We start from the raw sequence: 16,885 nt of genomic DNA on the forward strand, positions 1-16,885 counted from the left end.
TGTTATTGAACAATGGAGAAAAGGTGATTCTTGTTATAAAGTGGGCAAAGAACTTGCCTGAATTGTATTTGTGTTTTAGTATTTTGTGGAGGGTAGAACTTGTAATTGATGAAATTGGATATTTGGCTGAGAAAATTTCTAAGCAAAGTGTTGAACAGTGGCTTGGTTCCTTCTAACTGATTATAGTAAAGTGTGAGAAGAAAAAAATGAATTGAAAAAGGAATTGGTAAACTAAAAAGAAACAGTACTTATAGATTTGGAACATTCTCAGCTTATCCATATAGCAGAGAATACTAAGGATGTGGACAAACAACCCTCTGCCAGTTTCAACTAAAGGGATGGAGATGGGATGAAATGAAGGAAGGCTTTTGGACTTCTTAGTTCCCACAGGACTGGAACATAGTTATTTTGCTGTGTACGTGAAGTGTTCTTCAAGACTAGGGATAAATTATTCCAAAGGCAAAATCAGAGATCATCACGTGTGCCTCCTTGGTTTCAAAGTGGGATAGGGTGCCATCATCTTCGTTTGAATCAGACAGCAGTGCCCAGAGCATCATGGGGTGTAGGGCCACCTAGCAGAGCCTAGTTGGAGAGGGACATGACTGCCACTGTCATAATCAAAGACTTTTGTTTGTTCAGTACTGTTAATAACCCCAAACTGTATCACACGTCTTACCTATAAGCTAAGAGAAAAGTATTAATCTTCTTTCTCCTTAAATTTGCAGATAAATATAATTAATGGTAGATGTATAATAGGCAAAAGACAAGAAGATTAGGGAACTTGGGAGGAAATTTATTTGAGATATTGTTCTTATCTGCTGTGCCACCCATAATATTGAGTACTTATGTTTATTCTTATTTATTCTTATGAATCAATTTATATTTATTCAGTGTCTCGTGGGGAATTCCAGAGTACTGTTTATAAATATTTTTAAAAAATTTTAAAGGCTTTGTGATTAAAATGCATTTCGGGGCGCCTGGGTGGCTCAGTCGGTTAAGCGTCCGACTTCAGCTCAGGTCATGATCTCGCGGTCCGTGGGTTCCAGCCCCGCGTCGGGCTCTGTGCTGACAGCTCAGAGCCTGGAGCCTATTTCAGATTCTGTGTCTCCCTCTTTCTCTGACCCTCCCCTGTTCATGCTCTCTCTCTGTCTAAAAAATAAATAAATGTTAAAAAAAAAAAAAAAATTTAAAAAAAAATTTTTAAAGACTTTGTGATTAAAATGCATTTCGGGGCGCCTGGGTGGCTCAGTCGGTTAAGCGTCCGACTTTGGCTCACGTCATGATCTCACAGTCTGTGGGTTCGAGCCCCGTGTCGGGCACTATGCTGACAGCTCAGAGCCTGGAGCCTGCTTCCGATTCTGTGTCTCCCTCTCTCTCTGCCCCTCCCCTGCTCATGCTGTGTCTCTCTCTGTCTCAAAAATAAATAAAACATTTAAAAAAATTTTTTTAAATGCATTTCCATAAAAGAGGTTCGTCAATGTTTCTTTTTGCTTGAATATTTTTTTTTTTTTATAGGATATCAAGTGTGATTGAACTCAACGTCTGTTTGGCTGATCATCATGAATCGTGCTTTTAGCAGAAAGAAAGGTAAGTGTTCACATTTAAAGGACCTGGGGGTCAATTCAATATTACTATGAAAATCATAGTAATGATTTTCTAGTAATAGTATTTACTATTAACTGATGTAAAGGAATCAGTTTTTCGTATTATCAAATCACATGGTTCAGGAATGAGGTTAGAATAGAGTAACACACATCTGCAAACATTGCTAATTAACCTTCTTGGGTTATCACCCTGATGAAAGAGTGGATTTGTTTAATACGTTTAATTCAAAATACACTTATGACAGTGTGTTCTCTGGCAATTTTATTCTGTGGTGTGAAATTGCAAAAAATAAAGTGATCTCAAGCTAGTCCTACTAGATAGCATAGCTGTATAATACTAAATTCCCTGGACTTAATAAAAATTTACCATGATTTAATTTTTTAATGCTTATTTATTTTTGAGAAAGAGAGAGAGAGAGAGAGACAGTGTGGGAATGGTGGAGGGGCTGAGAGAGGGAGACACAAAATCTGAAGCAGACTCCAGGCTCTGAGCTGTCAGTATAGAGCCTGATGCTGTGGGGCTCGAACTCACGAACTGTGAGACTGTGATCTGAGCCGAAGTTAGATGCTCCATTGACGGAGTCACCCAGGCAGCCCAAATTTACCATGGTTTAAATTCATGCTTCTGCATGTCTGCACATGCTTCACTCTTTATTGAATAACCTGCGAGGCTTGATGGTAGGTAAATTGATAACAATGAGGCTAAAATAACTTTGTTATTAATTTTCAGGCAGGGATTTAAAATAAATATAAATGTAGTATATCATAATTATCAGCATAGGAATGAAAGAAGCAGCTAGTTAAATGCTGTTTTTTTAAGGGGCAGGAAAACATGGCATTTGACGAATGTTTCATGATGCACTCAGGAAAATTTGCAAAATTTGATAGTTTTACGTAGTTCAGTGAAGTTAAAATAATGTATCCTTGTCTTTTTGTAAGGAGCTGTCTGGTGCTGGACACAAGGCTCTGCCCTATTTAATATGCTATCAGTGAATTGAGAGAGAATAATTAAATAGTCATACTCAAGTTCATAAGTGATTGAAAGCAGAAATACATGAACTGATGTGGTAGAATTACAGATATGTGGGGCTGAAATGACCAGTTGGGTCATATTCCACACTATAAACTTAATAAGATCATGTAAATTGCCAAATGTGGGTCCAGAAAATTGAACACTTTCATTTTTACTTATATACTGTTATTATTTGGAAGATGCACCTTAAATTCTATGTGGGTAAAAAATGACTAAAGAATTAAGTCAACAGCGTGTATGAAAGGTTCTAGTTAATTTTCTAATGTATGAATAATGGACAGTCCAGAACCACGAAGTAGATTGTTCTCTTCCATTCCATGAAGTCTGGCATAGTGTGTTCTCTCTTTAAAGGACTGATTGACACATTGTGACATGCACAGATGAGAAAGGCTGGGGTGACTTCAGGGCTTTCAACCTAGAACAGGAAGTATGGCTGAGAACCCTTGGTGTGGTCTTTCAGTGTTTGGAGGACTGTCTTGTGGTCGTGGGACTAAGTTTAATACAGATCATATGAGTACAAATTACAAGGTCATTGATATAATGCAGGAAAAAATTCCAACAAAGTTGTGCAAGCATATCATAGAATTGCTTGAAGTACAAACTTTTTTTTTTTGTTTTGGAAGTGAGAAGTGTTCAAACATTTGGCTGTGGTACAGAGGATTGATGTATTCAGTAGGGATTTAGGTAATGTGAACTTTCAGGCACTTTTCAACCCTGGGAAACTGGGAATTTATTATTTTGATTATTTTTCTGAATAAGGGGAAGGCAAAATAATATTGATTATGGTCTGCAGCTTGCATCAGATTTAAAACATACACTGGAAGTAAAATAATGTTTCATTTTTAATTATTTTACTAGCAAAAAAAGAATCTGGAAATAATCCTATGATACATATAAGTATTTTTAATGAAGTAATAAAAATCTTACATCACAACTTGTCCCTTTAATATTATCTTTTTTTTATTTTTTAAATGTTTATTTACTTTGAGAGAGAGACAGAGACAGAGACAGAGAGACAGAGAGAGAGAGAGTGCATGAGGCAGGATAGAGGCAGAGAGGGAGGAAGACACAGAATCTGAAGCAGGCTTCAGGCTCCAAGCTATCAGCACAGAGCCAGACGTGGGGCTCGAACCCACGAACTGCGAGATCATGACCCAAGCTGAAGTCGGACGCTTAACCGACTGAGCCACCCAGGCACCCCTTTATTATCTTATTTTTAATGTTTATTTATTTTTGAGAGAGAGACAGAGTGCGAGTGAGGGAGGGGCAGGGAGAGAGGGAAACACAGAATCTAAAGCAGCCTTCAGGCTCTGAGCTGTCAGCACAGTGGGCTTGAACCCACGAACCCCGAGATCGTGACCTGAGCCCAAGTCAGACGCTTAACTGACTGAGCACCCAGGCACCCCCATATTATCTTATTTTTAAAAAACATTTCTAGGTGCGCCTGGGTGGCTCAGTCAGTTAAGCAGCCGACTTCGGCTCAGGTCATGATGTCATGGTCCGTGAGTTCGAGCCCCGCGTTGGGCTCTGTGCTGCCAGCTCAGAGCCTGGAGCCTGTTTCAGATTCTGTGTCTCCCTCTCTCTCTGCCCCTCCCCTGTTCATGCTCTGTCTCTCTCTGTCTCAAAAATAAATAAACGTTAAAAAAAAGAAAATCACTTCTAGACTCTTTTTATTTGCTTACATTTCCTTTTCTCATGGTTTTAAAGTTGAAACTCCCTATTTCTAATTTCTCTTTAGTTGAAGAGGATTTTGGAGTTTTTCATAGAGAAATCCCAAGTAACCAGCAATAGTATATTTGTTTCATTTGACGACAGTGGAAATATAGCCATGGGGAAAACTGGACTGATTTAGAGAATCAGGAAAGAGAAGCATTTGTTCTTTCCTGCTTTGCCTCATTCTCTTTAAAACGTTTCTTTTTTTTTCCCTCCAAGTTTAATGACTAAATTTCCTTATCAGGAAATTACTGATCAATATTTTACTCTAATTCCAAGTTAGAATTGATACCAGAAGTTCTACCTACTTACTAATCAATTCTGACTGTCACTTAGTGAGGTTGTTAAAGGAAGAATTCTTAGAGCCTCTGCTGCTAGTTTCAACCAATAGCACTATTTGGTTGAATTTTAATTTGAGTTGGAAAAATTGAATTTTATGAGAGAAGTCCTACATCTTGACAATCGGGAGCTGTAATTGTACCCCTAGAGAATATATTATTCAGTCATATTTCCAATAACTAACGTCAGCACACACTGTATATTCTACTTAAAGTTTCAATCAGTAAAAACTCATCTCTTCTTTCATAATTGTCCAATTTACTTGGTTATCACATGCAACCTTACTAAATTGTCCTGTACCTCAGAAGCCTGTGGAAAAGAGATCATCTTAAATTCAAACATATATTTTTTTCTTGTTATCAACCTTTCCAATTAGTATGTTGTCTGGTATTCTTTGGTTGAATTACCGGTGACTTCACTGATTTTCTTTGTAAATGCTCTCTCTAATGCTACAGATTCTAAAAAAGAGTGAATGTATTAGAATTGCATCATTGTGGACTATTTTGAAGAGATCTATAAAAATTAGTCTAACCTTATAATCATTGATTATTGAATGAATGTATTTGTTCTATAGCTCCTTTCTTATTTTAGCTTTCTCTTTGAGTTTTTACAATCCTATAATAAATTCATTACATCAAAAATGAATAATTTAGTAAGAAAACATAAAATATTGAATGTGAATGCATGTGATTAAATAATTCAACCCGATGCTCTTTATTTTCTTTATCAGTTGACAAACTGATGAGTAGATATAATCATAGCATCGCAGTTAAAATTTAATATATAAGTATGATTTCCCTTTTTTAACCCATTCACATGCAGGCATTCACCCAACACCATTTTGTTTTAAATTTGATATACTAAGGGCACCTAGGTGCCTCAGTCAGTTAAGCTTCCAACTCTTGATTTCGGTTCAGGTCATGATCTGAGCTCAGGGTTCATGAGTTCGAGCCCTGCGTTGTTGGGCTCTGTGCTGACAACGTGGAGCCTGCTTTAGATTCTCTCTCTCCTTCTCTCTCTCTACCCCTCCTCTGCTTACATTCTCTCTCCCAAAATAAATAAATAAACTTAAAAAAATAAAGTTGATATACCCAAAGTAGATGCTTTCAATATGCTAAGCTCTGGTGATACAGTAATAATGAACTTCCTGCATCGTTCTTGGTGAGCTCTTAATCTAAGTGCATTTTGAACACAGATTTATTGACCTAGCAGTCAGAGTGGTTTGATACTTGCCAAGTATTTTGAAATGTTGGCATTTCATTTATGTGACTGTTTACTCTTGAGTTAGTGATTACAGTTTAATTTCAAGGAAGGGGGCACATTCCGGAGTGTCTGTGTTCCTGTTTCTATATACCAGTGTACCAGTTCCATATATCTAATTGCTCCTATTGGCATAGATAGATAGTGACCGGGAACCATCATCTGTACTCACTCTTCAAGGTCAGTCACATCTAAATGAATTAATATAAAGAGTTTTATTCTGTTAGTTTTTCCTTCTGCCAAAGTATAAATTAGGATGACTAAGGATGTGTTTTAGAAATCTTTCAGGTGTTATAAGTATACTGCCTGTACTAGGGGTATGTAATGAACAACCACTAAACCATCATCTCGTGACGATGTGGATGTAGATTTTTTGTCATTGTGACAACTGCGGCTTCTCCACTGGTAATTTAACATTGTGAATATTTTAGTCTGTCATCAGTAACAGCTGGATGTAACTACCCTTTTTCTAGGTCACTGCAATACAAGACTAGAATGGAAGTAGTATCATCAGTTTTCAAATAATAGTAGCTTATAGGAGAAAGCAATTATCCCTCTGCCTCAGGATTGGAATGGACCATTATATTCAGATTTAGACTTTATATACTTCTGAGCAGTGTCATGTATCTTAGAAAAGGAGACATGAGAATAATTGAGTTAAGGGGCTACAAAAAGAAATTAGATTTTTTTTTTTTTTAGGTTTCCTAAAAGCAGATCTTTGTTTTTATTATCTTGATGTTTTTATTGTTCTGGTGTATAGCATTGTGATTAATTTCTTTTAATATACAAGTGCAATATAGTATCCCAAATCTAAGTACAAATTATTCTTGAATTAATCATTTCACCATTTAGTAGCAGTCATAAAGAGAAAACTGTAATTAAAATGAAAATCCTTATAGGAAATAAAAATTTTCTACGTTAATACAATGTCGATATGCTTTTTTGAAGCTTAGAATGTGTTGCTTCTCAACATACTTCACCCATGCACAACTATCACAGTCAGAAATAGCCCTAAGGTGCACCATGAGCTTGGGATTTTATTGATCCCTCATGTTTTTTCTCAGAAGTTCTTGTGAACATTGTACCCCATAAACATGTTTAATTTAAATATAGTGCATTATTTTCCAAATGGTATAAAGTAATTGACATTCCGGAAAGATAGGCCTTTTTCTCTTTGTCCTCACAATCCCCCAGTTTGAGAAGAACACATTAAAGATACCAAACTAGTTTCTGTTAACATCATTTTCAAATGTTCTGAATTGAATGTTAAAAATACTTCATTAGTAATCTATTTCTTTTCAGTACGTACTTATTTACTATTTTTCATGGTGAAATACATCTTTCATTCTATTCTGTTCATAGTATTGATTCTAAACGTTTTAATTCTGTGAGGAGTAAAATACAAAACTCTACTAAAGGAAACAATGGTTTTTGAAGATTGAGAAGTTTTACAACAAACAAATGCAATTTCGAAAATGTAGTCAAATATGATTAGTTTAACATTTTTTTGCTTTTTCTTCACTTATACAGTCCACAAAATATTTTGGAAGATATGTGGAATATGTAAATACAATCCAAAATTGAATGAAAAATATTTTTCTATTTCTAACAATAATATGCAATACAAATTATTTTCAATATGTTTTATTCTTTTAGTCACTTTGTTTTTAATATTCTCTTAAACTAATCTAAGGACTATTTGAAAGGTTGAAGATTTATTGATTAGGGAACTTTTAAAAAAACTGTTAATCATGAGAGTATGAAAGGAAATGAGAAAGATATCACATAATCACATAATTGATGTAACTACTTGTAGTTCACTGAGTTGTTACTTTTTAAAGGGTCTTTTAAATCAAGCCTATAGCTTATTATGGTCTTTTTATCCCAAGTTTGTTTACACTTTCCAGCTACATTGTTTTTATATCTGACTAGTTATTCTTTCTCAATTTAGCAAAAGAATCATGATTTAGAATTGCTCCCACCCATATCACACTCCTTACATATGCTAATGAATGAATATGACACCCTTAGAACGTATAATTTAATTTAACACTGTGTGTTCTTCATTGCAGACAAAACATGGATGCATACGCCTGAAGCTTTATCAAAACATTACATTCCCTATAATGCAAAGGTAAAATAGTTTATATGATATTATTGAATTTATTTTTTGTTATATTATTATTATTAAATTCATGGTCAGTCTTAGAAAGATTGCTTATGCATTGGCATTTCCTAGTAGATGATCCCTGAAAAAAAATTGCATAAATAATTTTGTAATGGATAGTATGGGAAATGATTTTTCTCTCCAAATAAGTTAATTCTTTTTTTGCCCTGTCACTCCAAGTAAGGGATTATTATTATTAAAAAAAACTTTTTTAATGTTTATTTTTGAGAGAGAAAGAGAAAGAGAGAGAGAGACAGAGAGAGCACAAGGGGGGAAGGGCAGAGAGAGGGAGACAGAATCTGTAGCAGGCTCCAGGCTCTGAGCTGACAGCACAGAGCCTGATGCGGGGATCGAACCCATGAACGGTGAGATCATGACCTTAGGCAAAGTTGGATGCTTAACTGACTGAGCCACCCCGGTGCCCCCAAATATGTGATTATTTTATTTAATTATAAAGAGTATTCTTTATAATTTCTGTCAGTCATGTATGTATTTTCTTCACATGATTTTGGCTATCATTGAAATTAATTTGTAATATCATGGCCTATAGGAAATAAAATAACCAACAAATTAGCATCCTTTAAAAGCACTTTAATGTTGAATTACACAGCAGAATATAAAAACCTAACGTGATAATGAGAGAAATGAGCTACAATTTTAATGAATTCAATTATCATTCAAAACAAGAAAGACGAAACTTAAACTATTAAGAAAACAGAAAAAGAGCACATTATTTTACTTTTTCGTTTAGTTTTCTTCATTTTAATAGAGAAATAGAAACAATCTATGCCCCATATCTTCAGAGATTTGATTCATTGTCAATGTTGGAAAAGTGGACAAATAAACAAATGCACTTTGTGAAAATGTCTTTACAAGATAGGTGTTATTTTAGAAATAGGGAGCACAAAACCTAAAATAAGATTTCAGAGTAATCTGAGTCTAAACTTGTAAGATACAGGAGAGAAAGTTGCACTGGGAACATGCAAGTGGGTCTGACTTAAACAACTGACCTTTGGACACAACAGAAAATGATAATGTTATTTTTATAAGGGGACTTAAGGATTTATGGATTAGTAAACTACATATGTATAATGAGAAGAGGTATGAGGAATTATTTTAGGAATAATTTTAGAAAAAACATTTATTGAACAGAAAGTCAATGCTATTTAATAGAGAACCTCTTGAGTGCTAGTCTGAGTCTGAATCACAGGAAGATGCATTACAAGGCCATCTAGAGGCCTGTCCAGAGCGGTTGCTCAACAGTGAGATTTGTAGTACAGCAACTCAATTTTTTCTTGCTGACTTCATAGCAAAGAAATGCTCTAAAATATTTTTGGTGTAAAACTAATATACTTGAAATCATTGCAATGCTTAGGAATTTCCCTGTAATGTTACCCTGAAGATGAATAGCCATGATTTAGTATGAAAAGTTTAGTTAGCTGAATGAGAAAAATTTAGTTAATATTATCTCTCTTCCACAGATATTTCTCATATTAACTATTGAGAAACTATATGAAAAGTATAGAGAAAAAAAATTAATCCTGAAGACCACTATTATTTTAAAATGCATGCTCAATATCTTGATCATACTAGAGTCATATCTTTAAAGGAAAATCACCACATATTATTATTTTTATATATATCTCAGTTTGAAAGACTGGTTTATAAAGCATTAAAAGATTCTAATTAGAACTACCCTTAACCTTAACTGCAGTATGAACAGTGGAGATCTGCTTGTCTACATGGAAAAATTGCATGTGCTAATTCACAGGTGCATAACAAGTATAAGGCATTCCACATGCAGTAGAGGGAGGGGACAGGAACATCTTTCCAGACTGGGGTCAGTAAATTATAAGAGCAGGTCAATTTTCTCCATTCTAATATGGCCTCTTGAGTAATAATAAATGTCATGTATACCAAGTAGTGTTAAAACTATTTGAAGAACATTATTTTTTTCTGCATTCCTTTTTTGTTTTTTTGTGGGACATTTAAAATTCATCATTAGTATTTATTTTTGAACATTTTTTGTATTTCTTTAGTATACATGCCATTTGAAAACCAAATCCATGTCCATAGGAAGTACCTTAGCACAACAACAACAACAACAAATGCAGACTCTTGGGGTGCCTGGCTGGCTGGGTTCATAGAGCATGAGACTCTTGATCTCAGGGTTGTGAGTTCAAGCCTCATGTCGGGTACAAAATCTGGTTAAACACACACACAACAAAAAATAGTAATAAAAAAAAGAAACAACAACAACAAAGTAAAATAAATACCAAAGGTTAATAAATATATGAAAAAGATTCTCAATTTCACTTATAATCAAATAAATACTTAAAAAAATACAGACTTTAGAACTCAAAAAAATACACTCTAGAATTAGATTGACTTAGTGTATATCCTGAGTCCGACACTTGTTAGCAATCAGTTTTTGGGCAAATAACCTAATCTGTCTGTGTCTACAGTTATTCATGTGGAATAGGGATAATAATAATTTCTCAGTTGAGTTATTATAGACATAAATTATTAGGTAAGTATTTAAAGGATAACTGGAATAAAAGAACTACTTAATAAATGTGGCAATCACTACCTTACCTTTCATTTTTCACAAGACTTAACCAAAATGCCTATTTTATAATAGGTGTTCAATATATATGTATTTGATGAATTAATGCATAATAACATTTCCAACATAGTTAATTTCAGTGAGCCCTAATACATGTGAGGTACATGATCTCATTTAGTATTTCCCATGATTCAGTATGGTGATTATTAATCTCTGCATCAGAGAAAACTTTATACATTATGTAAGAGAAAACTAAGGCTGAAAACTAAGGCTGAAAGATTAAGTAATTTGCCTATTGCCAGAAAGCTAGTAAGACAGAGCCAGAGTGGAAAACTGAAGTCGATAAGACTTCAAAGATTTGCTGGGGCTTTTTTATTTTTTTAAATTTTTTTAATGTTTATTTGTTTTTGAGAGAGAAAGAGAGAGAGAGTGTGTGAGCAGGGGCAGGGAAGGGGCAGAGAGAGGGAGAGACACAGAAACTGAAGTGGGCTCCAGCTGTGTGCTGTCAGCACAGCCTGACGTGGGGCTTGAACTCACGAATTGTGAGATCATGACCTGCGCTGAAGTTGGACGCTTAACCGACTGAGCCACCCAGGCGCCCAAAGATTTGCTGTTTTTTATGTATATAATAACACTTTATTATTCACTCATCTATTACATTGCTGATGTGTATAAGGTGCCATTACTGAAGTCTCACTTGAATATTGGTGAAACTTCAGAGCTATATAACACATCTTATATTCTTATGGATCTTATAGTCATAAGGAAATATACAAAAATAACATAAAAGTCAGATCATGTTCTGCGTCATTCAAATGGCACTTAACAGAAAGTTATAGAGATTCAGAGAATGGTGTCATTCTTGTTTTATGAAAATGGGAGTGAGGTAGGATTCCCAAGGGTCAAAGCAAGGGTGGAATGACCATTTCACATGGAGATATCTGAAGGAAGATGAGTAGAGTCCATAAGGTCTAAGGCACAAACTAAATATGGCAAAAGTTGGGTTGTGGCATAAAGTTGTGGCATGATGGTAAAATGTTTTATCAGTCAAGGTTCCATCTGAGAAACAGAACTACTAGCTTGTACACACACACACATGCACATGTGTGCGCCACACATTTCTCTCAAGGAATGGGTTATGCCGTTATGAGGCTGGCTGGGCAATTTTGAAAAGCATATTGCAGGCCATCAAAAAGCACAGGCTGGAAGTTCTTGGGCAGGACCTGACCTCAGGTGGAATTTCTTTTTTAGGGACACAGCAGTTCTATTCTTAAGGCCTTTAAATTGATTGTATTAAACCCACTCAGATTATCTAAGATGTTCTTTTTTACATAAAGTCAACTGATTATAGATGTTAGTCATATCTACAAAATGACTTATGGCAAAACCTAGATTAGTATTTGACTGAAAACTGGATAATATAAGCTGGCCCAGTCGGCATATAGCACTGACCATCACAAGTACTAATGATGGGCAAGGCTAAAAAGATGAAATTGAGAAGGCTTTGCATGGCAAGAGAAGCAGTGTGAGTAGTGAACTAATCAAGTATGATTTTAGGAAGATAAATCTGTAATGATCTAAAGTTGATTTGGATCCAGAGCGATAGGAGGACTATCGACTTCTTAGGAAGTTATTTTAATGGTCTAAGTGTGTGATTCTAAATTTATATAGGGTAATAGATAAACATATAGTGGAAAATAAAGATGTGCTAAATATTCCAGGGAGAGAATTGATGCAACAGAGGAATAATTTATATGTGGGAAAAAGAAAAAATACCTATTTTCATCATGGGTCAAAAGGAGAATGATCATACTATTAAAAGAATTCCATCACTACATTCACTTTTGGGATCCACTGGTTACAAATTAATCTGAGTAAGTTTACCAGAGCTGTTCAAGAATCATCATTCTCCTGGGGAAATAGTAACTTTAACATTTAAGTGTTTTCAGTTTTTTGTTTTTTTGTTTTTTTAATGTTTATTTTTGAGAGAGAGAGGAGACAGAGCATGAGCAGGGGCAGAGAGAGAGAGTGAGACACAGAATCTGAAGTAGGCTTCAGGCTCCAAGCTGTCAGCACAAAGCTCAGTGTGGGGCTCAAACTCACAAACTACGAGATCATGACCTGAGCCAAAGTCAGATGCTTAACCGACTGAGCCACCCAGGTGCCCCTAGGTGTTTTCAGTTTTAAAGTAATAGTTTTCTGCTTTCGTGTTATAATTTCTTTAATTTTTTAAGAACATATATTTGATCACATTCTTTTTCTTTATATAAAATTCTATTTCAAAAATTCACATTTAATATTCAGAGTACATTTATTTTGGGTCATATGTGGATATAAAATAATAGTTATTTTCAAAAGTATTATTCTGTATAGGGTTCATTAATTTTTTTTTAATGAACAGCAACAGCATTAATAATAGTTCACTGGGAATTCTGCATATTATCCTGTGTACTCTCTAGTCATGTTTTTCAAACTACAGGTTATGCTTTTTTTTATGAAAAAAATTGGGTCGTGAGTTTAATGCATGGGATCATGGGTGGATCATGTATTTAAAGATGAAATAGAATAGAAGAGAAAAAAGATAAGACATTTCTAGAATGCATATGGTAAATATTAATTTGTTCCATAAAATTGTGGTTCATAGTCATAAGAGTATGAAAGCCACTGCCTTCAAACAGTAAACTGCCTTTGAATGGTACCAAAGCCTTCACCAGATTTAACTCATTCAAATCATAAAATAATAATAGGGGGAACTGCTTAAAAGAGCCATTAAATATTTAATAAAGATGATACACATGTAAATTTAACCACATGTCCTCATTGAATATAGCATCTTAAAATTATTTCTGAATATGCATATATACATGGTAAAGTGATAGAGAAATAGAGTAAAATGTAATTACAAGTTCCCTGTGCACCCATTCATTCACAATGGCTTATACATTTGAATGGAGTTCCTAATACATGCAAGGTCCTGATCTAGAAAAATAGAATTGGATTAGTCAACCAAAGAGATAAAATCCTGCTCTCCTGGGCTTTATATATAATAAGTAAAATAATATTACTTTTTCTGAGAAACACTTGATAACAAAATTATATCTTTATTTCTTAATACATTGATTATTGTATTGATTTGTATTATTTATGTTATTAATATAGAGTGTTAGTATTATTTATATATTATATGGTGTATATATTAATATATATAGTATTTATTTATTTTGTTAGTTAATGTTTATTTTTGAGACAGAGTGTGAGTGGGGAGGGGAGGAGAGAGGGGGAGACACAGAATCTGAAGCAGGCTCCAGGCTCTGAGCTGTCAGCACAGAGCCCGACGCGGGGCTCAAACTCACGGACCGTGAGATCATTATCTGAGCTGAAGTCGGATGCTTAACTGAATGAGCTACCCAGGTGCCCCTATTAAAATATATATTATGAACACAACATGTTATTTATTCATACAGTATTCATACTTACTCATACAGTACTGCAATGCAGAAAAATAAAGCAGGATATTGGGGATTGGGAGAAGTGGGAAAGAGGGAGAGGTGGTGCCGTGTTACACAGAATGGTCAGGGACGATCTCTGAGGAGGGCAAATGCCTTAGGGAAATGACAAAGTGAGACATGTGGCCACATGCCAGAAGAGCAGTCTGGACATGGCGAGCATTTGCAAGGTGGGAGCATGCTTGCCTAGTCAAAATCTTATCAGGGGTTGGGGTGGCTGGAATGCAGTAGAATGTGGTGGAAGGATGGGAAGCCCCAAAGGCACATGTAGAGTAGAGCAGGTGGGACAGTGGGTGCCTTGTAGTTCTTGCAGGGCCTTGGAGCCCTTGCCCAGGCAAGGAGAGTGATTGTGGCTTGAAGCTGAGTAGGACCTGAAGGAGGAAGGTGGTGGGCATTGGGGGATATTTTGAAGATAATGCTGATAGGGCCTATAGATGGATTGTGTAGGAGCTTTCTATTTCTGCTATAATTAGAACAGTAAGCAGAAATTTAAAAAAATGTTTTGATCACCCTTAAGGAAGGCCATAGGATTTTCCATTCCTTCCAAATTTTGATGAGACTGCTAAACTGTCTTTTCTTTAAAGGTGAAATACTGGAAAACTTTTACTTTAACAAACTTAATATTCTGTTGATGTGAAGTGGTCATTTTTCAAATGAAGAATTATGATGCTTCATAAAAGAACACTTATTTATTAAAAGTTTTATTCTAAAGAGTTAGCATGCCAGTTTGCACTATTTTTGAGCAGAGAGCCAGCGTTCCTTCATTGTCCGTTTGCTGTGTTCCAAGTTTTAAAAGTGAGTGAATCCAGGGGCACCTGGTGGCTTAGTCGGTTAAGCGTCCGGCTTGGGCTCAGGTCACTGTCTCATGGTTCATGAGTTCGAGCCCTGCGTCAGGCTCTGTGCTGACAGCTCACAGCCTGGATCCTACATTGGATTCTGTGTTTCCCTCTCTCGCTGCCTTCCCTCACTCACGCTCGGTCCCTCTCTTTAAAAAAAAAAAATAATAATTAGAAAACAAATTTAAGAGTGAGTGAATCCAAAACAAATGGGAACGGGACTTTGACCTTAAAAACCTATGACTTCCCATGGGGAGGAAGAACGGGCACCAGAAACAAACAAACAAAAAAAAAGTTGGAAGAAAACTAAATAGATTATGACCAACAAGATAAAATATGAATGTCAAAGAGAAGTTTGAAGTGAAAGACAATGTTATATATCAATGATTTCTAGAGGTATCAGAGTTTCATATGTGAAACATGCAGTTTGCCATTAGGTGTATTTGGTAAGAGATAAGGCTTCACTGAGCTGTGACCCCCAGTATCTTCCTGACGAAGTGAGTTGTTGGTTTTCTGCCAGTCTTTCTCAGTCTCACAACCTAATCTTCCTTAACATTTATAACCTGTAGGCTCTTATTTGGCTTCCAAAAACAAACAAACAAAAAAAACCCAGCAAAGAACAGCAACAATAACAACAAAACCCATGAAAAGCAGATGCAATCTCAGGATAGTAAGTGGTTAGAACTTGAGTATCCTAACCCTCAGTAGTTGAAATCCCCATCTTAGCCACTTACAGTTGGAACTTCTAACAAACCTCTTAATAGTAGTTGATATAGACAAATCAGAACCTAGATTTGTGGCATGTTCATATGTCCCCAACAATAGCAAGGCTGTACCCCAACAACTCCACTGATGTTATCAGAATTAAGATAAAAATTTTTTAATGTTTATTTATTTTTGAGAGAGAGAGAGAGACAGAGACAGAGACAGAGTGTGAGTGGGGTAGGGACAGAGAGACAGAGACAGAGACAGAATCTGAAGCAGGCTTCAGCCTCTGAGCTGTCAGCACAAATCCTGACACGGAGCTCGAACCCAGGAACCACGAGATCCTGACCTGAGCTGAAGTCAGATGTTCAACTGACTGGGCCACCCAGGCACCCCTGATGTTATGAGAATTTTATCAGAATAACTACATCATTGCTGCATCCTATTGCAGTGATTGGAGCAGCACTTCTCAAACTATCCGGGTTCAAATTTCAGCTCTCTCAGTTAATATCTGAATTATGTGACTTTTCTCAAGTTTTCCCATTTGTAAAATAGGATTAATAATTGTACCTACTTCATTGGACTGTTAGAAGGTTTAAATGAGTTAATAAATTAAAAACCTCTTCAATCAGGGGCGCCTGGGTGGTTCAGTTGGTTAAGCAAACGGCTTCGGCCTAGGTCATGATCTTGGTGTTTCCGAGTTCAAGCCCCGTGTCAGGCTCTGTGCTGACAGCTCAGAGCCTGGAGCCTGCTTCCCATTCTGTGTGTCCTTCTCTCTCTGCCCCTCCCCTGCTCTCTCTCTCTCTCAAAAATAAACTCTAAAAAAAAAAAAATTTAAAAACCTCTTCAATCAAGGTCTCGTATATCAAAAGCTTATTATTAGTAGCATTATAGACAGTGTTCTGTGAAGTCTGGAGTTGCACTAGTTATTATCTCTTGAAAATTATTTAGTGTTTGCATTATTGCCTGAAAAACAGAATAAAGTTCTTAGAATACATGTCAGGTTATGTTTTCTGTTCACATCAGAATCAGAAGCAATGAGATTAGCCCATGTACCTGCAGTGGCCAGCTTGAGAATTTCAGTGGGGAAGGAATAGCTTTTCCTGTAAGCATGACAGGAGACTGCTGACCTTGTAGGTTTATATACCAGAGAAGG

General features: G+C 35.8%; 1 protein-coding gene across 18 annotated transcripts in view; it reads left to right on the forward strand.

Annotated features, from left to right (window-relative positions):
• Positions 1–16,885, forward strand: part of GULP1 (GULP PTB domain containing engulfment adaptor 1) — a 741,807-nt gene that overhangs the window by 639,879 nt on the left and 85,043 nt on the right. For all 18 annotated transcript variants that reach the window (XM_053215424.1, XM_027054946.2, XM_053215420.1 and 15 more), the window contains 2 exons: positions 1,516–1,587; positions 8,022–8,083. In XM_053215424.1, the coding sequence (XP_053071399.1) occupies positions 1,560–1,587; positions 8,022–8,083 (90 nt within the window). In that variant the 5' untranslated portion in view covers positions 1,516–1,559. The remainder of the gene's footprint in view (positions 1–1,515; positions 1,588–8,021; positions 8,084–16,885) is intronic.

This window comes from Acinonyx jubatus, chromosome C1 (assembly GCF_027475565.1).
Source record: "Acinonyx jubatus isolate Ajub_Pintada_27869175 chromosome C1, VMU_Ajub_asm_v1.0, whole genome shotgun sequence".
Classification (NCBI taxonomy): Eukaryota; Metazoa; Chordata; class Mammalia; order Carnivora; family Felidae; genus Acinonyx; species Acinonyx jubatus.